The 22,634-nt window shown below is 36.0% G+C and overlaps 1 protein-coding gene and 1 non-coding gene across 2 annotated transcripts in view; both read left to right on the forward strand.

Annotated features, from left to right (window-relative positions):
* slit3 (slit guidance ligand 3) overlaps positions 1–22,634 on the forward strand; it is a 382,174-nt gene that overhangs the window by 287,859 nt on the left and 71,681 nt on the right. Inside the window, 5 exon segments of the mRNA NM_001079270.1 lie at positions 1,443–1,586; positions 2,176–2,339; positions 18,604–18,754; positions 19,292–19,366; positions 21,932–22,075. Of these exon segments, the coding sequence (NP_001072738.1) occupies positions 1,443–1,586; positions 2,176–2,339; positions 18,604–18,754; positions 19,292–19,366; positions 21,932–22,075 (678 nt within the window).
* Positions 7,141–7,224, forward strand: mir218-2 (microRNA mir-218-2). The gene has a single exon (NR_049616.1). It is a non-coding gene; the product is annotated as a microRNA mir-218-2 (primary transcript).

Below are 22,634 nucleotides of genomic sequence, written 5' to 3' on the forward strand. Positions count from 1 at the left end.
ATGATCTCCTAGAAACACGCCAGTCATAACACAGTAGGCTGAATCTAACACCTAAGGATTACTATCAGAAAAAGCTCCCTGTGTCCCTCCTACTCTCTAAATCTTCATAATGACTTTTATTTGAATGGTTTTCATTTCTTAAAATGGTTAATGCGCATAAAATGATTCTTTGGTTGACTGGAGGGAAACTACTTCTATTTGATAAAGATTAAATAACTAAACCAGCTTCTATTATTGTACAGAACTGAAACCGAAGATTGTACGTTAGAATCCCGTCGTAGGAAATTGCTTTTAAAGAACAAACCATGAATTTGTTAAATTAATGAAAATCATTTTCAGTTTATAGAAGAGTGTTCTAGTAATAGTGGTAATTATAGGCTGCAGAGTTCTAAGTAGAATATGCTGCAGTTGTCAGTACTTTAGGCTGAAAGAAAATTGCATGCTGAAATTGTTTTTCTGCTAATGTCATTAAATGTGCATGAGTACAAAAACATACTTGAAGATGCCCCACATTACTACATTTTGTGGATTTTCAAGCTGAAAACTAACTGATTAAATAACCTACCATTCACATGCCAGAGTTTGTAAAGGCATACAGAGACATAAGGAAGCACATTATAATAGGCTCTATCACCATAGATGGAATTTGGCTAGAAATATTAACTGGAATTACTGGGATTAATGCATAGTTTTACTCATAAGGATCTTATATTTCATAGAGGTAACTTGGGTGATATTATAACTTTTAAACTAACCTCTCATAAATTTGATTTGACATATATCCATCTCAAGTTCACCTCTGTAAAGGAGCCTCTGCTTCCTGGTGAACCCTATTATATATATATATATATATATTATATTTCTTCTAGAACAGGCATTCCCAACCTATTTTACCCGTGAGCCACACTCAAATGTAAAAAGAGTTGGGGAGCAACACAAGCATGAAAAATGTTCATGAGGGTGCCAAATAAAGTCTGTGATTGGCTATTTGGTAGCCCCTATGTGGACTGGCAGACTAAATGAGGCTCTGTTTGGCAGTACAACTGGTTTTTAAGCAACCAAAACTTGCCTCCATTCCAGGAATTCAAAAAAAAGCACCTGCTTTGAGGCCACTGGGAGCAACATCCAAGGGGTTGGTTGGGGATCACTGTTCTAGAACATCCAGATACAACCTCTAACATCCACTACTGTAATAATAATAAAGACTAGAGTTTTGGAGTATGCTGAGCCTCAAGGTTTTAAAGAGGGTTTAGAAAAAGAAATCACTCTGACAAATGAAAATGTCAGTACAGCTTTTAATTGATAGAAATTCAAGATGAAACCTTTGCCCATTTCTGCTAGATAATTTGTATTAAGGTATACAATAACAACAATTATATATACTGTACATACACATTGTGATTCTCTTTGTTTTATATATGACCTTTTTTTTTTTTTACCAGACTTCTGAATGCCAATAAAATAAATTGCCTGAGGGTGAACACCTTTCAAGATCTTCAGAATCTTAATCTGCTCTCCCTTTACGACAACAAGCTTCAAACTATTAGCAAGGGTCTCTTTGCTCCTCTTCAGTCAATCCAGACTCTGTGAGTATGCAAGTACCAACAATGCATTTGCCTGCTGCTTTCATCAAAGTACAGGTTTAGAATCTATTGTCCGGAATGCTTGGGACCTGAGGTTTTTTGGATAAGGGATCACTGTGTGCAAGTCTGCCTTAAGTTTGCTAAAAATTATTTATACGTTAAATAAACCCAGTAGGGTTGTTTTGGATATCAGGTTTTCAAATAAGGGATACCTATACCTGTATATATTACATATAAAACATAATTGGATTCATCTTTGTTGACATCTTTAAGCTAAAAATAAATATTGTTAATACATTAATTAGAGAAAAGTGAGTGGAGGTGTGATAAGAGAAAGTGAAGAAAATAATTTATACAGTATGTCTGGATATACTATATTATTGTATTGGCAGTCAGCATGAGCCAAAGAACCAATGGTAGAATGATTTATTAAGATATATAATAGTAGATAGATAAGAATATACTTAATGATTTGTGAAATATGGCAGCTGGGAAGAAGTTTTCATTCATGAGCAGGTTCATTTGGTTTTTGCCAAGTGATGGAAACAGAGTGCCAGGTCATCTGTGAGTTAACTTCCTATCTCTCCAACAGACATTTAGCCCAGAACCCATTTGTGTGCGACTGCCATTTGAAGTGGCTCGCTGATTACCTGCAAGATAATCCGATAGAAACCAGCGGCGCCCGATGCACCAGCCCACGCCGACTGGCCAACAAAAGAATCAGCCAGATTAAGAGCAAGAAGTTCCGCTGTACAGGTAATTCATTTAGAGCTCCACCAGGGCTGCCTTTTCTCTTCAAATCTGAGCAACTCCAGAGAGCCCTTTAATCAGATCAACAAGACACTGTGCTCTGTAATGGATATTATAAGATATCTTTCTAAATCACATTTGGTAAATGTGGTTAGGCATAGACAAAACCAATTATACAGAAGGGTAAGAAAAAAGAACAGAAACTGCTGTATGCTGCTCTGTTAAGCACTATAGGTTTTATCCATGTCAGTATTTTAGTAGTTGTGTATTCCAGCACTCTGTTTTATAGGTTTTATTGCAGAAACCTGAATGTATATACAGGTATCATATTTGACAATTTTTTTTACACATCTGCACTTCTAAGTGTTGTTTCTACTAGGGTTTGCACTTTTATCTTCTGATCACTACTTTTATTGCACTAGTAGGGAAATACACTAAATGACGTAAATACACATGGTTACCTGGTTATATAGGTGTTTTTCATAAGTGTCTCCTTTTACCTCTTTCACTACACACCTTAGAGGGGAAGTGCTTCCAAGAACCACATATTATAAGGAAGATTGTTTGCATGGCTCATAGGAACAGGGAGAGAAATGCTGTGACTGATGGATATATGCATACAGTTGCATTTACTCTTGCTATTGTTGTTTAATTATGATATGCATGGATGTAGAGTAAGTCACCAAAGAATGTATATTTTTTGGTGGGATGTATGTAGGTGTCCCCACTGCTGCTCACTTCTAGGCATCCCCTTGTCATCCCATAAGTTAGGGTAGTTAGGGAGGGCTGTTGGGCACCAAAGCCCCAATGAAACCCTGTACTTTGCACCTTTCTTATGGCAGAGGGTAAGAACAGAGCTGTCATGAACCCAGTAGTGCTGTACTCTGCACCTATCATCCAATCATGTGACTAGTCCCAGGCGCAATGAACATTAAGGGGCGTGCTCTAACACTTGCATCTAGGGTCATGAAAAATGGCCCCTATTTTCTCTTGTAAATAGAGTGCCCTCATTCGCGTGTGCAAAATCACCTCAAAGTTTGTGAAAATACCTTTGTGTCAATATCACTTTAAATCCTGTAGGGTAATTTTCATTAAATATGATATTGAGAATAGTCTCCAAATATAGTTCCGATTTTATTGCCTTAAATATGTATTGCTGGTAAAATAAAATAAACATGCAGAGAACAACTGGCATGATGTGTATCATTAGTGCTGTTATCTCTGTTAACACTGAACTATAACTGTCATATTAGCGCTAACTAGTGTTTATCTTCATTCATTTGTAACTTTCACAGCCAGGCATATATTCAATATCAACTAGCACTCTGTGACTTAAATTGTGAGTTTCATAGAAAGTAATGACATATATTTTGAAGTACAAATTCCTAATAACATTTATTGAGAGAAACATATAATTACTTGGCTTTTGAAGCTGTAGATCTCATTGATGTGAAATCTTGATAATAGAATATTTGGAAAAAGCCTAACGCTACCCTGTCGCCGGGGATAATATTTCACTATAAATACAAGCATGCTCAGGTTTATAATGGTTTGAAATGTTGTTCATGCCGTTGGGATCTGTAAGAGGCAATTAGAGGTAAGTAAAGATACATATCGCACATAGTAATATTTGGCACATCATTTGGAAGCATGCTTGAGCCGAGTAATTTCACCAAGGCAGGAACTACATGTACGGAATTCATTATAAAAATCAGCGTTCAACTTTTTTTTTTCGTGGTTGTTTACTAGTTCATAATCCAGTGTCTGTTTCTCATTACTACTAATGGCAAAACAAATGAAATGAAGGCAAAGTACAAAATCACATTAAACAATGTTTTCTCCTATGCTCCCAAGGGTTACGTTTCCTATTCTCATACACAGGGGGATTTTGTTTTTCTACGTGATGATATTGTTGTTACAGGTCATTTTCTTTTTTTTTGCTTCTTTATTTTTATTGATAGGGACAATCTGTTAGGACAATGTCGCAAGGTGTAATTTTGGGAGCTGCATTTTTAATAGTGCAAAAATATTGCTCCATCATTGACTTGAGCAGTCCAGTGTAGTTCAGCAGGGATGGTTTCAGGTGGTTTTGGCCATGTGTTTTGTCTTTTTAAAATATGGCATTTATTCCACAAGAAAGCAGTAGCCTTGGAATATATTACTCCGTGTGGCTAGTGAACCCTTCACTCACATCCAAATATAACTTGATTATATTGCCCCTATCACTGTCAGTAGTCTCTGGTAAGATCCATCAGCCTCGTAGGGAAAGCTTTGGGGCTACCATACTTCCATAAGTTTTACCAGGGTGTAATAATTCACATTATGGTGAGACGTCCTCTGGTTTTTAAACCCCACTGGAAACTCTGCTGACCAAAGAGCCTCAGTATAAACCATGAAAACATTTTGAATTAAATATAAATAGATTTGTGCACGGAAACATGTTTTTCATCCCTGGCAAGGGGCTCGTATCAACAATGCTTATTTCTGTCAAATCCTTTTATAAAAGAATAGCATTTTGCAGCAGGAGATTTGTTATAACTAATGAGACAGGAAAACTTTTCTGACATCTTTATGTAATTGTGTTGGCATTGCTCATTCTAAATAGAAAATGGTTTATGTCAAGTTAAGTAGAATACATGCATTTAATGCAGCTAAATTATTTTGCTTGGCAGATGTATGGTTTGCTTCAGAAGGTTATCACTCTAAAAACTCTATCCACATCTTTGTCATTGAAAATCCAAATACGGAACAATTATTTTAGAACTTAAAAAGCTGTATTTTTCATGTACACATATGAGACACTGTACATTAACACAATGGAAAGGTAATGAGCACTATCTAATCAGATCAAAGTGATCATTTAGTTATCATACCATTTATTATTTTTTGTTATAGCTTTTGAGATAATAATGCTAAAGTGTATTCCTCAACCCAACATATGTTTTATAACATTTCCAGATTTATCTCTACCAAGCTAAGCAAAAGAAATCAGTTATCCAGAAAGCTCTGGATTATGGGAGGGCCATCTCCCATAGAATCCATTTTAAAGAGGAACTATGGTTTATAAACCCCAAATAACACAGAAACCCCTAATATTCCTATTACTGTAATATGTGCCATTTTTATATGCTGAAATCCAGTTCTCTTTCTGCATCATTTGAAATCTTGGCAGGGGAGGAGGGACTAAAACATTAATGTTACAAATTGTTACAACTTCTTCACAGCTTACAGACAGCATGCAGGAACTATATAACCCACAATGCTTTGCACTGTGATGCATTGCACTGTGATGTTCTTTCCTGAAGGCTGAAGGCAGGATTAGGACAGTCGCCTACTGTTACATTTTCCTTGAGTCTCAAATTAATCAGCCAAATCAGCAGGAGAACATGGGACCAGGCTTAGGTAACTGTTCCAAACCATATTATTACATTAAAAACCATGAAAAGGGTGCAAAATTTTCAACTGATCTATATTGCAAAGTTGTTTGAAATTATGTTTGCTTGTCAAAAAACTCAAGTTGTGTTTGGGTGGAGTTCCCTTTTAAGCAAATGATTCCATTTTTTTAATGTTTTCCTTTATCTTGTAATAATAAAACAGTACCTTGTACTTGATGGCAAATAAATTGCATGAATACTATGGCATGTGGTTAAATGTTTTAGTAGACTCTCAAAAACATTCGGGGCAATTAGTCGCCACGACATTTAAGTAAGTTTGTTGCAGCGACTAATCACAGCGACTTTTCTTCCACTTTTCTTCACGCGTTTTCCTTGCACGGATTAGTCGCTGCGACTTAAGATATGGAGATCCAAATTATGGAAAGGTCCTGGAAAACCCCAGGTCCCAAGCATTGCGGATAATAAATCCCATACCTATATAAATGCAAACAGGCATAGAATAATTCTGTGCACAGAATAACTTAATCACTGCTTCCACTTAAAATCATTGAAGATACAGGCTATATGTATTGTATGGATATGTAAGAGTACTAATGAACTGAGAGGTGGTATGGATGAACTTTACTCTCTCTCTATCATTTTTTGGCAAACAATAAAGGATTAAGAACAGATTGGCAGGTCTTGGCTGGGGCAGAATACTTTTTCTTTATAAAATTAATACAATAAGCCCTTGATGTCCTTTGATCAATAAGCATTTCTAAGCTGACTGTACTCACAGGCACTTATTTCTGACATCAGCATTTTGGTTTCAATTAAATTTCCAAACATGGTGGTAGTTAAATGTAAGTTTTCACTATGGTTACTGTGAAATATTTTAAATGCTGTACCTCTGGCGTGGTCTCTGGAACACATGTTGTCATGTAGTAGAGAACAAGTCCGACTAGTTGTCGCTTCACACACTCCCTTGGTGATTTCAGGATAACACCACTATCAGAGCATTGCACTGTGGATAACTAATCCCTTGATATATGCTGTCAATAGAAGCCAACTAACATACTGTAAATATCGATTCTTCACGTGAAACTTCTTGGTAGTGTTACAGTCATTATATCCACATGTTCTTTTTGCCTTGTTCAGCTCTGTAAACAACATAAGGTTGTGGTTTGAGCAATGCAAATCACAAACGCCTCTCCATTACGTGTTTTCTGCTTTTTTTGCACAGTCTGGGCCAAACTAACAGATTCTAGAACCACATGAGTGCTGGAAAACATAGTTATAAATATATGACCTGCCCTGGCTATTTCTGCATGGTTGAAGTGGTCAGAAACTGTCTGAGCTTAAGCTTCTCCATGCTTCTTTTCTCAATGCTCTTCTTTCTTTGGTGCTGCTTAACACTGGCTATGACTCTTAATGGGGTTTTCCTTTGTGCTTGATCTAACCATGTGGTAGAACAATACATATTGAACATGGTTCTGTCAAGCACCATGGAAGGCCACATACTTTTCTGCCGCATGGCATGCTGGGATTCTTCCACTTTGAGAAGCGTCAGAAGGTGAGAGGTATTTTTAATACAAACAAAATCTAATTCATTTTTTTTTTCCAGGTACCTCTCTGTGAGTAAACCTAATTTCTTCATCAGTGTTGAAAGAAATGTGTTTAAAGAATCATCAAAATACACATTAAGCCATGTATAATTAAAACGTAATGATCCTACTTCTAAACAGGCACTTGGGCAAAACTTCACAACTGTATTGTGCTGGGTTATACCATGCAGCGTAAATGTTGTCAATATTTTCATAATTGTTGAACCTTTCAGTTGAAATGTTCCAACTGCACATTTTCCTTTGACAGATTTCTCAGAATATAGACAACTAAACACACAGTAACTTGTTTTAATTGCTTGGAGAATGATTATTACTTATATGAAATATTCATTCACAAAAAACAAAGGACACAATTCTTGAGAAAGTCTAGAATCCTTTTCACTTTATAGCAATGGTACATGGGACTGTAGGTGGCTGCACTATTTCTGCTGATTTGTTCTAGAGGAAGTTCTATATAGTACATGGGCAGGATTATCCCCAAGAATATGCCTGTCTTTGTTTTTTATTTGCCCACTAATTTCCCACATTAGGGGTAGTTTAACTAACAAGCGCTTGGGGCTCGGGAAATGCTGTTTGAGGAGCAGAGCGCAGTGTCAGGAAGCACAGGCTCTTACCACCTTCCAGTGTAGGCAGTGAGTCAAGCCACTAAAAGCCAAAGTCGCTTTTGCCATCGTAGAACTTTATTGTATTTTAAAGAATCTTTAAGACGTTATTTAAAGGAGACATATTGGATAAATGGGGAAAAACGCTAATTTTGTAGGCAATTATGAATAATATACAGTGCTGGTTTCCCTTTGGGCTAAAAATTAATCCTCTCTATAACAATGGCCCCTTTACTGGAGCTCCCTATAGATCCTCTCGCTTCTCTGTCCGTGTGTAAAATGAAGAGTGGGTGTGTCCTAACGGTCTCTGCCAAAAGCACAGTAGGAGGGGGAGAGCCAATCACAGCCCTGCAGTCACACAAGCAAAGACAGGCTTCAGTTCCCTATCAGGTCAGCCTAGCTGCTGATTGGTTCCTATCCTACAGTGCAGTGTACGGAGGGCCGCCGGCTCCCCAGCTCATCCAGAGAATTCAACTGGCAGGAAGTGGAACAGATGGGCGGGACTAGTGGGGTTTTTGTGGAATTTCTCAAAAAATCATTTTGGAACACAACATTTTTAAGCACAATCCTTCTATATCTAGAGGAGTATAATTCACTGGAACATTCATAATTTTTTATAGGATATGTCTCCTTTAAGACATCTTTAAGAGTTCTAATCACTGTATAGATGTCGAGGCCCAACGGCCCTCATCGGGTTTGAAGCCAGGACCAAGGAGGAAGCTGAGTTTAGAAAGTCCAATACACTCATTGTCATATTCAGGAAAAAGGTCAAGGCAGGCAGCAATCAATGCTGTATGGAACAAAGCAGGAAGTCAGGAAAAAGTAGATCAAGCCATATAGGAGTTCAGACACACTCAGGATATTCATATAGAATGGCCTATGTTCAGGCATCAGGTTCAGGGTCTTCTGCATCTATTTATTTTGAATTTTTAGTGCCGAAGCGCGACATGATCATGTCAAGGGGCAGCACATCACCACATGGTGCGCCGGTGTGATGTTGCAGCCATGGGTGCCACCATCATGCGGAAGCGAAGGACACCTAACTGAAGCTCTCCTTTAAAAAACACTTCTTAATTTTCCCAAGATAATTTGTTCTGCTGTGCTTTAGTGACTCTCAAATATGAAGGAATATAATGGAAGAAGCGCTAAATTATGTATTAGCCCAATTTTATTTCAAATGTGAGTTAATGACAAGGCAAAGTTGCTAGCGTCAAAAAGCTGTTTAAGGCAAATATATTGTTTGTCTACAAGTACCAGTTTCTATGTATTAGGAATTATATTATATTCTAATATTCAAAATAATATTTTTTTCTTGAAGGTAATACAAGGAACTAACTAATTTGGTATTGGCACTGAAGAGCTAAGAGATAAATTACTACTAACAAACTACAAGAATATGTAAAATTAATAAAAATATATATGATTTTAGGAAAAAATCCAGTTCTAGATTTGCCATGTAAAATGAGCTAAATTGTGGCATGTAGTTTTATTGGAATATTATGAGCACCTTAGTACCATAGGTAGGTTAGCCTATCTTAAATTCTGTGCTGTGTACGTGACCTTTAATAACATTTAATGTAATAAGTTACATTAAAATTCAGGATATAGATGATTAAGGTTCAGACATCTTTTTCATGATTGAAATAATTGTTGTGTGCGCCAGATGCATCAACTTTGATAAAGGTTTAATATATTTTTACCAAAGAGCTTTATGGAGCAGGAACCTCCTTCCTTTTGTATCTCATAACACTTAAGGGCATATCAATGTTTGGAGTCAAATTTTTGGCATGATTTAATTTATTTTTAGAATAAAACTCATGAATTCAAACTAGGGATTCCAAAAAAGTTTTATTTTTTGGCATCTATATGAAATGTAAGCGATTTGTTAAAATTTGAGTTTCTGGAATGTATTGGAGAGGTTGCAGATCCATTGAAAATGCTACGTAGTATACGAACTTGATGCATTCAAGATTCTTTTTATGGTTTTATTCTATCAAGTTTTTTTGTCACATTTTTATTACATAAGCAAACATTCCAGTTTGGGGAAACTTATAATTTATTTGAATTGAAAAAAAAACTCTACAATTGCAAATAAAAATTATGCTAAATAAACCACCAAGGATTTGAATGCAACTGTAAATATTGCATATAGTTCTTTATGTTCTGTTATTGTTATTATTTCCTGTGTTTACATTTACGTATTTTTGATTGTACATTACTATATAAGAGTTGCACAATAAGAATTAAGGGTCAGGGTCGGACTGGGTCGAAGGGACACCAGAAAGAAACTTGGTGGGCCCCAGCGGCCCAGATCCCCCTATCCTTGCAGGGCACTATACTGAGCCATCGGTCTCCCTCCCACCTTCCCTGTCACGCTGACTGTAGGTTTAATTTAGGCACGCTCGGGGGAGGGGGGTCGGATAGGTGGGGGGGCTGTGGGGGGGTTTAAAGACTGCGGCGGGGGCCATTGGGGGGTGCAGGGGCCCCCGGGGCAGAAGCCCTGGTGGGCGCTGAACCCCCCAATCCGACCCTGTTAGGGGTGCATTGAATCCAGAATTCAGTTGAATCCAGCAGTTTTCATGAGTTTGTATCTGTGTGTTCAAAAATGTAACTTCAAGCTCTGAAAAATGAAGCTGAACATGACATTTTTTTTGTTCAATTTTTTTTTGTCAAATAAAAAAATTATTCCGTTTGGTATCTGGCTGAATCCATAAATTATGATAGTGAATCCCTATTAGAATGAATAATACAAATACTTACTAGCAATGGTAGGTATTTTATTGACAAGGAGTAAGGCTGGCGAAGAGTTGCTAAATAACAGTTTAAAGCTTTTCGCATTTATTTAATATTTTTTATTCAATCACAACATTTTAAAATTACCATTTATAAAAAAAAAATCATAAAAATGAAGAATAGATATTAATCTTAGTATTAATTTATGGAACTCGGCCACAATAAAAACCCTGTGGAAAACAGCACAAGCTTTTTTTCAAGCAAACAGAAGGGAAGATAATGTTATTATGGGTTTATTTGCTTTTTAAATCTTTGTGCTGCAAAGATACAACCCTGGCTTTCAAGTCTAAATTTGATAAATAGCATGCAATATAGCTGCAAAAGTAAATTCTGTCTAATAAAATGAAATGTATTTTCTTATAAAATCCAGTGCTGATTTGTTTTTGCTGTTCAGTCTATTTGTTTTATGCAAAAGGCTACAGCAGAGTAAAACAAGTTGATTTGCTTTGCAGTCTATGAATAGTTTCTTCCTCTTTCCCTGTACAAATAAACCAAAGGAACCTCTTTATCATGTGAGCAATCGTTTGAAAAGCTCAAACTTTAGTAAAATGAACTGACACATTTTTCATTGCCAGTAGCCTAAAATGAAAATGATTTCCCCTTTCAGTGCAAACAGCAGTGTTTTCTATGGTGCCAAAAATCTGATCCCAATTGGAAGACACATTGGGATTGTATTTTATTCCACCCTTTTCAGCTGACCTTTTAAAAATGTATACATAGGGGAACATTTACTAATCCAGAACGTCCGAAAGCGTCCGAATGCGTTTTTTTCGTAATGATCGATATTTTTGCGATTTTTTCATCGCCGTTACGACTTGTTCGCGAATTGTCGTGACTTTTTCATCACCGTCGCAAAAAATTCGGATTGGTTTTTCCGCCGTTTACTCTAGCGCAATACGAAAAAAATGCGACGGCGGAGAAAAAATTTCGCAAAATACGATAAAGTCGCGACGGTGCCGAAAAAGTCGCGACAAATACAAAACAATCGTGACAGCAACGAAAAAAATCACAAAATTTTCGTTTCCAATTCATTTTTTTTCCCATTCGGGATTCGGATTCAAGGATTAGTAAATGTGCCCCATAGTATTCATGGTGTTGGTTTAGAAACAATGCAGACACCTCTATGGCTTTAGTCCTTAATAAGAATTATATGTGAAACAAAAAAGGAAATAATTGTAAAAAAAAGTTATATTTAACTAGTCTTTATAAAGCACCTGCTTTCATAAAGGGCTATTCACACTGGGATGAAAATATTTGCTGTCCTTAAGAGTGAAGGAAACTCAGCAGTCAGCACAAAGCTGCATTTATATGTAACCCTCATTATGTCCCCCATAATGGAGACAAACAGGAAAGAAGAGATTCCTCTACATATGTTTATACAAAATGCCACAATTCTATATATGGCAGTATCCAATACATTAGCTTCACCTGATTGGTCTTCAGATGGTTCCATCCATCTATTCTTTTCGGCCTGCCAAGTTGGCTAACCAAAGAGTTTTGGAGCCTAGGATCTGCCTTCAAAATTTTTCAGAATTACTTTCCGTATAAATTCTTTGTACATTGATCTTCATTTTATAAATCGGGAGCTGTTGCTGAATTAAAATTTCCCGCATCCATGGAAAAAAAATAAATCAGTTAAATCAAGGGAAACGTTTGATGCATCTATTTCCTGATTGCCAGTAATGAATTGTGGCATATATTCACTGCTTGACATTGTAGAGTGCTGTCCTCTTCATCACATTGTGCACTTAAAAAATAATAGCTAAAATACAAATAGGGTTGAAATAAGATAGTTTAGGTTAATTAATGAAGATGATTTAAGTGAATAAGGGAAAGAAAAACACAACCTTTTCTATTAGGCAGAAGTATTCAATAACCTGCTAGAGGTGGTCCCTCTGGGAATTTGGACAGTGTACATTGCAAGTTTCTGCATTTTAATGACATTTACCTATAAGAAAAGTAGAAAAATAGTTACTAAATTATGTAGATTGTGACACATGGAAGATCTGTACAAGTAATCTGTACAAATATATATATCCGGATTTATAACCCCTAAGATTAATAGCAGAATTATATGTTTGACAGAAGAAGCTATTGGTAGCATATGAGATGTTCCCTGACCCAGATATGAGACACACTGGCTGTTTAACCTATGTTTCTCTATGGGGCCAGTAAATTATTGACTGGTAAATGTTACTGACAATATTTACCTCGTTACCGATTATTTGAGATTTTAAATATTTTTCAGGCTAAAACAATTTGCATAATTTGGAAATTAAAATGAAACTAAATAGTAGGTACTGGTATATATCTGTATTTATAAAGGGCCATTTTAATACCATTTACCATCTACAACTCCTAGGTGTAATTCAAAATCCAGAAATCTTTTTTTTTTATATAAAAATACAGGTATAGGACCCATTATCCAGAATGCTCGGGACCAAGAGTATTCCGCATAAGCGATCTTTCTGTAATTTGGATCTCCATACCTTAAGTCTACTAAAAAATCAATAAAACACTAATTAAACCCAATAGGATTGTTTTGCATCTGATTATTTTTATCGTATATGGAATCAATTACAAGGTACTGTTTTATTATTATAGAGAAAAAGGAAATCGGTCTTGAAATTCTATATTATTTGATTAAAATAGAGTCTATGGGAGACATGCTTTCCGTAATTTGGAGCTTTCTGGATAATGGGTTTCTGGATAAGGGATCCCATACCTGTACATGAATATGTTGTTGGTTTAAAGAATGAAAAGCTTCCAACAAATATATGTTATATTAAGTCTTAAAGTAACTTAAAGTCTTAAACTGTACAGATGCTTATGATTAAATCATTTGATTCTGTTAAATGAGAAGGAAAGTCATTTTGGCATTTTACTGCCAATAGATTCCCCATGTTAGTGCCACCTAGAATGCTATATTTATTCTGCAGAAAGCTTTACCATACCTGAGTAAAGAGCCTTAGAAGCTTTCTCTGTTTGTTTAAGATAGCAGCTGCCATTTTAGCTTGGTCTCTGTAGCTTGCTGCTGCTGGTAGCTTAGATCACACATTCTGATGGGAGGGGGTGTGAATTATTATGCATTCTTATGGGAGGGGGGAGCAGGAGAAGGGAGAGAGGAGAGAGCTGCGCAGACTCCAGCCCCAGGAATGGAGGATTTCACGTGTAGTACATGTATACATAAAAGAAGACAAGAAATCCTGTGTTTCTTTTGATAGAGGACTCAGTGCAGCGTTTCTGTGAGTGCTTATGGCTGTATTTACATAGACCTTTCTGATAAAGCTTACTTAGTTTTTACCTTTCCTTCTCCTTTAAATTCTGCAACAATATTTTTTAATGATGTTGTTTATTATACGAACTTGAGTTACTTTTGACTTACATGTATGTCATTTTAATAAACAAATACTGTACTGTACGGTAATACATGGCTCAGGTGGCATTCATTTTAAAAATTGGATAATAGACTGACAGTATGTCTATGTAAATTCAGGCACGTACTCATTAACATGGTATAATTGTTATGCCAATTAAACATAAGCACAATATACTTATGTAAAGCAAAATGGTTTATGTAGGGCTACTAGATGTGTTATAAATGATACATAAGAATGATTATGATTTGGCAGAACTTCGTTAAATGTAGACACTTATTTAAGTATCACGTTTTTTCGTTTTTTATGATTGATTCTGTTATAATAAGGGAAATACTATTGCAACATATTGCACAGACTGATGGACATACACACTTAACCCACCCTAAAAGCAGATGGCTGCATTTCATATTTGTTTTCCTGATGGGAATAGCTTAATGGAGCAGCCACCTGTCTAAGTTGTTATAAGGCTCACGTTCCAATGGTAAATTCGCCATGTTGGCATGCACTGTTGATTTTCACAGTCATGGGAAGTGTAATCTTGTAGGACATACTTACTTGGCCGGTGTCTTTTGAGTTATTTTTTATAGGGGTGCACACAACGAGAATTCTTCAATCCCAGCACTGCAAGAAAATAGACTATAACATAAAAAAAGATTAGTGTGGGGATGAGGAAAAATACTTCTTAACATCACTGCTGCCATGGGTATTTACTTGATGTACTTGATTTACTGGTGTAAAAATGTGTTTCTCATTTCTACAACACATCATCACTACTACGATGAGTTGCCAATGTTTTCTGTATGATTTCTTGCCTTTGGTGTGAACATAAAAGGGTTTTTTTTTCCAATGATATTATTATACCATAGAGTAGATGTAATACAAGATGTCTCAATATATGATTCAGAAGAAACGTTTACCAACTTGCTTCCATGCAAGAGCATGGCAATGATTGCAAAATGGCTTTAGTTAGTTTTGCCATGCCAACAAATACATTCTGAAGCCCCAAAACCTTTATAATAAAGTATGTCCAGCATACAGACCCCCAGCTGTTGATGTACATCTTTCAGCATTCTCTGATAGACTTCAGCTGCCAGCAGATACAGTGCCAAGTGTCAGGCACCCTTTCCTTAAATACACCACATGTTGCTGCCAGTAAAGGTTTTCAACTTGTGGTACTGCACATGTCTGACGTGCACCCATACCACACTTTTTATTTACATATGAATATTGTTATATATTTTTTGCAAGTACTCGGTGCTAAGGGCATTTAAACTGATGGTTTTAGTGGGGGGGGGGTGGAAAAAAAATGTTCTGATCCTTTCAAACTTAACAATTTCTTTAGTTAATGAAAATCTTGAGAACAGACTAATGGGGTAGATAGTTATGGTCAGTATTTAGGTAATTCTGACTTTTTAGGGCAATGACACACAGGGCTGTTGCAAGAAATGGAGATACAGATTTTTTTGTGCAAAAAGTCACTGGAAAAAAAAGGTTGCAATTTTTTCGAGATTTGCTATGCAACAAAATGGCTAAAAATCCTAATTCAACAATTTGCCAACTGAAACTTGTTGAGATCATGTAGAAGTCAATGGCAGATGTCCTTTCCCTGAAGAATCCTTCTTTGCTGCAAAACTTTAGAGATTTTTGGATTTTTAACTGTGTTTTTGTGTGGGACAATTTGTAAAAAGTAGAAAGTTGAGTTTTATGACTTCTGCGACTTTTTCCCACAAGTACTTTTTCAGTTTAGACTTTTCTGTAAATGTCAGACATAATCTGCTCCTTACTATTGTCAGTCCACAAACTTGCATTGTAATCTCTATGACCCTTTTTGTGTAAACACAGTTCAGGAGATTATCATTCAAAAATGCTATAAACCTATCAGCCTATGAACAAGATTTTTGAGAAGTTTCTACCATCAAAATGCTATTGCAATTTTTTTTGAAAATAAAAAAAAAGGAAATTTGTGACTGCATCAACCTGTTATTAAGAGATATATTCACAATTGCACTGAAGGATTGATGGTTTCCTAACTGAAGGTCCCTGGCTCTATACAGGTATGGGACCTGTTATCCAGAATGCTTGGGACCTGGGGTTTTCCGGATAAGGGGTCTTTCCATAATTTGGATCTCCATAACTTAAGTCTGCTAAAAATCATTCAAATATTGATTAAACCCAATAGGCTTGTTTTGCCCCCAATAAGAATTAATTAAATCTAGTTGGGATCAAGTACAAGATACTGTTTTATTATTACAGAGAAAAAGGAAATTGTTTTTAAAAATTAGGAATATTTGATTATAATGGAGTCTATGGGAGATGGCCTTTCCGTAATTTGGAACTTTCTGGATAATGGGTTTCCAGATAAGGGATCCCATACCTGTATATGCAGACCAAAATACCCAGCACCCACTGGTAAGGGTAAAACCAGTCAGTAGCAACTGGCCTGGCTGTGCTTTAAAACCCAGTGTGTGAGCTTTAACCTATATGTTAGTTAATGAAAATGAAAAATGTAGGGGTGAAACCTAGGAGCCCATTTACTTACTCACGAACGGGCCGAATGCGTCCGATTGCGTTTTTTTCGTAATGATCGGTATTTTGCGATTTTTTCGGAAAATTATCGCGACTTTTTCGTTACCAATACGATTTTTGCGGAAAAACGCGAGTTTTTCGTAGCCATTCCGAAAGTTGCGATTTTTTCGTAGCGTTAAAACTTGCGCAAAAAGTTGCGATTTTTAAGTAGTGTTAAAACTTGCGCAAAACGTCGCGCCTTTTAAGTTTTAACGCTACGAAAAAAGCGCAACTTTTCGCTTTAAGTTTTAACGCTACGAAAAAATCGCAACTTTCGGAATGGCTACGAAAAACTCACGTTTTTTCGCGCAAATCGTATTGGTAACGAAAAAGTCGCGATAATTTCCGAAAAGTCGTAAAGGTGCCGAAAAAATCGCAAAAAATACGAAAAAGTCGCAAAATGTTCGTTTTCCAATCGGAATTTTTCCAATTCGGATTCGAATTCGTGGGTTAGTAAATCAGCCCCCTAGTTTTTATTCCAAGATTGTTTTTGCTAAGAAACAGGTAGAATAAAATCAAGGTAGAAGCTAGGTAAAAAGAAAGACCATTTGAACCACTTGAGGTTTAAAGAATGTTTGTTATTGTAATCTCTGCTTAGTTTTAGCAAATCGTTAATTCACTGCTAGAAATCTCAGTAGCTTGAGGCAACGGTTTAATAAATTACCTGGGATTTTGCAGTAGAAACTGATGAATTTGTTTGTCTCAAGTGATTAGATGTGAAATTTAGCACCAGTTCAAGTCATCTGATAGTAATTTGGGGGTATTAGTCTCACAATTTTTTCAGGTTTTACCTAAAGCATATGATTAAGACAAAACCAAATAATTATTGGTTTCCTTGTTGTTTAGTATTTTGATAAACTGTCTGTACTCTGTTCTGCTTTCCTGTATTGTTCTCTATAATCCTAAAAGAAAGTCTAACGGAAAACCTGTTTTTCCTACATAAAATAAATATAGTTTTGGAATCCATCATCCCTCATTCATGTATACTGCAACATTTAGCCTTAAATACACGAGCTTGTGAAAAACACATCTTGGGAGGCTTTTTTGAAATCCCTGCTATTCTACCTTAGGCAAACTCCTTCCTAGACCTATTTCATTATTTATTGCACCTAAATATGCTTCATGTAGGGCTGCAGAGATTTCAACACCGCTATGCACAGAACATTTGTTAAAAATAAACCTGTGTGAAGGGAAATGTTAGAAGGAATATTCATCCATTCAGAAATATATAAGCAAATGTCTTACAGACCAACACAAACACATGTGCAGGATAGCAAAATAAGAGATATGAACTGCAGATTTGGATACGATTGGTTTGTACTGCAAGTTTTTTGTGCTAAAATGCAAAAAGATCTAAAAAGGTTTCTTTAAATGATGAGTACAATGTGATTGCGACCGAGTTTTCGAAATACTATTTTTTTTTTAAATAAGCACACATTCGTGTTTGGTGAATCAAGGTTTTTAATGAAAAAAACCTTCACAAATATGGATTTTGGTAAATTGGCCTCAGTGGGGAACATTTATCAATATTCAAATTCAACTTTTTTCCCACGATTCTAGATTTTTGAGTAAAAATTGTGAATTTACAATTTAGTAAGTGTATTGTAGCTAATTGTTGGGTATTATATGAGCCATAGGAATAGAGACTGACCCCATTTGCATGCAACATTAAAGTAATGCTATCATCTGTGAGTAAAAAATTGAATTCCTTTTATTCATGACACAAGACATCAGCCTCCTGTAGCTGAACTGGCTGTAAGCTCTATGGGAGAGTGCCAGTGACAGTGATGCTGTTTGATCCTGATGATTGATGAGTGCAGAAAGTTACTCTGTATAAAGAGAAAGAGAACATTGAAATATGTTTTCATATAGGAGCAGCTTTTATTTTTGCTATTCTTCTCTTTTTTAAAATACCTAAATATTTTCAACAGGCTCTGAAGATTACAGAAGCAAGTTCAGTGGGGATTGCTTTATGGATCTTGTCTGCCCAGAAAAGTGTCGCTGTGAAGGAACCATCGTTGACTGCTCAAATCAAAAGATTTCCCGAATACCCAGTTATTTACCAGAATACACCTCAGACCTGTAAGTACTGTGCATTCATTCTACCATAATTCCTGTTGTGATGTATCAGTGACTTACAGAAAAAAATTATAATAGGTATATACAGTAGGAATACTTATTAACCCCTTTGGCTCAGTACCTTCAAATCAGCATGGGTATCCTGGCAGAAATTGTAAGGTCTTACACCTACCTTTGTTTTTATATGATAAAGCAGTTGTTCCAGTTGCTCACAGGAACACAAAGCAGTGGCAACCATAGACCCAACATTTAATTTAAATTCTATTCTGTATGTAAGCAGTCCCAAAAACTGCTGCTGCGTATAAAACACAAGCATGAAGCCTTACCAACTGATTTGATATGCTTAATAGCAGGAGTTTATCAGTATTTAGCTATTATTGGAAACATTTTCCCATACAGCGTTACATTTAGAGTTAAAGCAAGTATTTTGGGTTTATATTATTAGACAGAAAAATAGTAATAGACAGAAAAATAGTAGGGCTGAATATACCTTCTGAATAATGCATTTAAGTTTATGACTTCTCTGTTTGTGTTCATTAGACGCCTGAATGACAATGAAATCACTGTTCTAGAAGCTACAGGAATATTCAAGAAGTTACCAAATCTGCGGAAGATGTAAGTGGATTTGCTTCCAAATTTGATCCCAGATGTTTCAGCCACCTAAATAGTTTGTTATTTTCCTTCCACGCACACAGATACATTCAGCAAATAATCAGTTTTTTAATCACTATTTGTTTACAAATAAAGCATCTTTTTTTCTGAACCATTTCAGTGTTGTTGAAAATGCACTAGCTAAAGAGTCATAATAAATGGAAATCTCTTGAATTATTTGTATTATACATTTTTTGTTAGACTGTTAAACAATGTATTTCTTTGCTGCTTGAGAGATTTTATTCTATAGCCCCACACTATTACCAATTGACTATAGGGAATATTAAATCAAGGGCTGATTAATAATCATGCAAACCTTGGGTTTAGGTTATTCATTTTACCCTTTATTTTTGAGTCAAATTTTGAATTGATCTTGAAAACTTCAATTGAAAAATAGCTTATACTTTAAAGGAGAAAGAAAGGTAAAAACTAAGTAAGCTTTATCAGAAAGGCCTATGTAAATACAGCCATAAGCACTCACAGAAATGCTGCACTCTTACAGAGTTCTCTGTCAAAAGATTTGTTGTGTCTGTTTTCCTCTGCCAGAGACACGGAGCTCTCTGCTCTCTCCCCTCTCCTGCTTAACCCTCCCTCAAGAACTCACTCCCCCCCCTTAGGAAGGGTGATCAGCAGGATCCTTCTTATAGTCTAACTAACTAAGCATGTACACTGGTCTGGGTCTCGGTGCAGGAGCAAGGCATTATGGGAACTTTTTAGCACAGCTCAGCATTTTTTCTTCCTGTTTGGCTTCTGATCATCTGAACGGGAGAAATATGGGGAGACTTAAGGGCACTACTGAGAGAACTGAAGGTATGACTGCAGCTTGAGATTAACTCTTTATTAGCCTTTCCTTCTCCTTTAAAAATACAATTCCCATTGACTTCTACATGAACTCACTAACTTTTAGGGAGTGATTTATCAATCAATTTTTTTGCACAGAAATGCCCAAATTTCAATTATGGTTTCCAAAACTCAAATGTTCAATATTTATTAAGCACAAACAACCTGAAAAACTTTAATGTAAAACTGAGTTCATGTAGAAGTCAATGGGAGTTGTCCCAGGCAAACTTTGCAGTTTATCAATTTGAGTTTTTCAATTTTTTTTTAGAACTTATAGACCCATTAAAAATGATGGGTAGAATACAAATTTGATGCATTTGAGATTTTATTCACAGTTTAAAGGAAAAGGAAAGTCATCTTGTCATTTTACTGCCTATAGATTTGCCACATTAGTGCCACCTAAATGCTATATTTATTCTGCAGAAAGCATTACCATACCTGAGTAAAGAGCCCTAAAAGCTTTCTCTGTTTGCTTAAGATAGCAGCTGCCATTTTAGCTTGCTGTTCATAGCTTCCTAGCTTCCAAGCTCTAGCCCTTATAGCTCAGATAACACATTCCTAAGGGAGGGGGGTGCAGGAGAGGGGAATAGTGGAGAGAGCTGCCATAGACTCTGGCCCTGGGAATGAAGGATTTTTCTAAGAGGTTAGATACCTGAAGAACATGTTTACAAAAAAGGAGACAAGAAATCCTGTGTTTCTTTGTTTCTTTTGACAGAGAACTCAGTGCAGCGTTTCTGTGAGTGCTCATGTCTGTATTTACATAGACCTTTCTGATAAAGCTTACTTCGTTTTTACCTTACCTTACCATACTTCTTTTTTATATTCTAAGCAAATATTCAAGTTTGGTAACATTTCTTGTTTATTCAAATTAAGAAAAAAAACTCTAAACTTGACAAATTTAAAATTGCCATCTTTTTATATTCAGGATTTTTTCTCAAAGACAAAACTAAAAACTTTAAATTTGATATATCGGCCCCATATAATCGGACAATTTATCTGGCTTTTCTTTTAATTGGGAAACAGGGTGCCAAATTCCTTAAACAGGGCCCCTTATACAACATAAAAGCTTCTAAGAAACTGCTTATTGCAAAGACCACCTTTTTTGGCCACAATGATGAGAATTAATATGCTCAGTAGCAAACATAAACCATACATTTAAGGCAGCGTGCATTTAAAACACTGTGTCATGTAATTGCCTCATTTCCCTGTTTACTAATATTGCAATGACTCATGGAAATCAAAATGGCCTTTCAGCAAATTGCTTCTTTCAATGAAGGAATGAAAACTACAAACAAAACACGCGTCTTCTCATTACCAAGTAAACATTTTGTAATATCACAGAAGTTTATTGTGTTTAAGAGACATTCTTGATTTACTGTATTCATTACTGTGGTTTCGCTGGCTTGTATAATTACTCTTTTTAGTGATATATATATATATATTGCTTCCTGGTCTGTGTAAACCGCAAAAATTAGCTCTTTCAACCATCGCTGTGCTCTTGCATCGCTCTTATTTACATGATTGTAGTTTTATAACATCTGGGTAAAAACATTCCCAATGAAAAAAAAAAAAGGTTCCAGAAACAGAATAACAACATTTCCAGGCAGAGTGGCTGCTTTACTGTATTTATTTTTTAAAAATTACTTTTACTGCTGCATTATAGAATATTTTATCTTTTCCTTTTTTTAGAAATCTAAGTAATAACAAGATCAAAGATATCCGTGAGGGTGCTTTTGACGGAGCTGCCGGGGTGCAAGAGCTGATGCTGACAGGGAATCAGCTGGAATCCGTTCATGGACGAATGTTTAGGGGCCTGGTAGGCCTCAAGACGCTGTGAGTTGAACATGTGTATATCTGTTACAGGAGTGTTGATGGGGCTCAGTTGGATATGGTTAACTTTGTTCTAAACATCATCTATGCTACAGACATATTTTCTAGGAAGGAAACAAAAGCTTGCAGGAGGCTTGGAGAACCTGCTCAAACAGATGTATATAGTCCCAGGGAGAGTAAAATCTGCCTTAGAACTGTATTTAACAAATAACTATGTAAACTATAGGAAATGAAAGTTTGTACATAGAGAAAATTGGTGGAATGATGCAGCTAATGTGGAAAATGCAACCTATACATCTTCAGTTATTTATTTCTAGGACAAAAGGGGGAAAAGTTATAAAAGTTGTAAACATAATTTTTTTTTTGCATAAATAAGCAAAAAAATAGAATTTTGCAATGTAATGGACTTCATTAGACAGTTATTACATTGCAAGCATGAATCTTTTGATGCAAAAATTAGGACTTTTTTTATTAGGAAGTTTTATTACATACGCTGGGCACTGGCACACACTATAATATTTGCAGAACAGGTATGGGATCCCTTATCTGGAAACCCGTTATC

Source organism: Xenopus tropicalis, chromosome 3, assembly GCF_000004195.4.
Source record: "Xenopus tropicalis strain Nigerian chromosome 3, UCB_Xtro_10.0, whole genome shotgun sequence".
Classification (NCBI taxonomy): Eukaryota; Metazoa; Chordata; class Amphibia; order Anura; family Pipidae; genus Xenopus; species Xenopus tropicalis.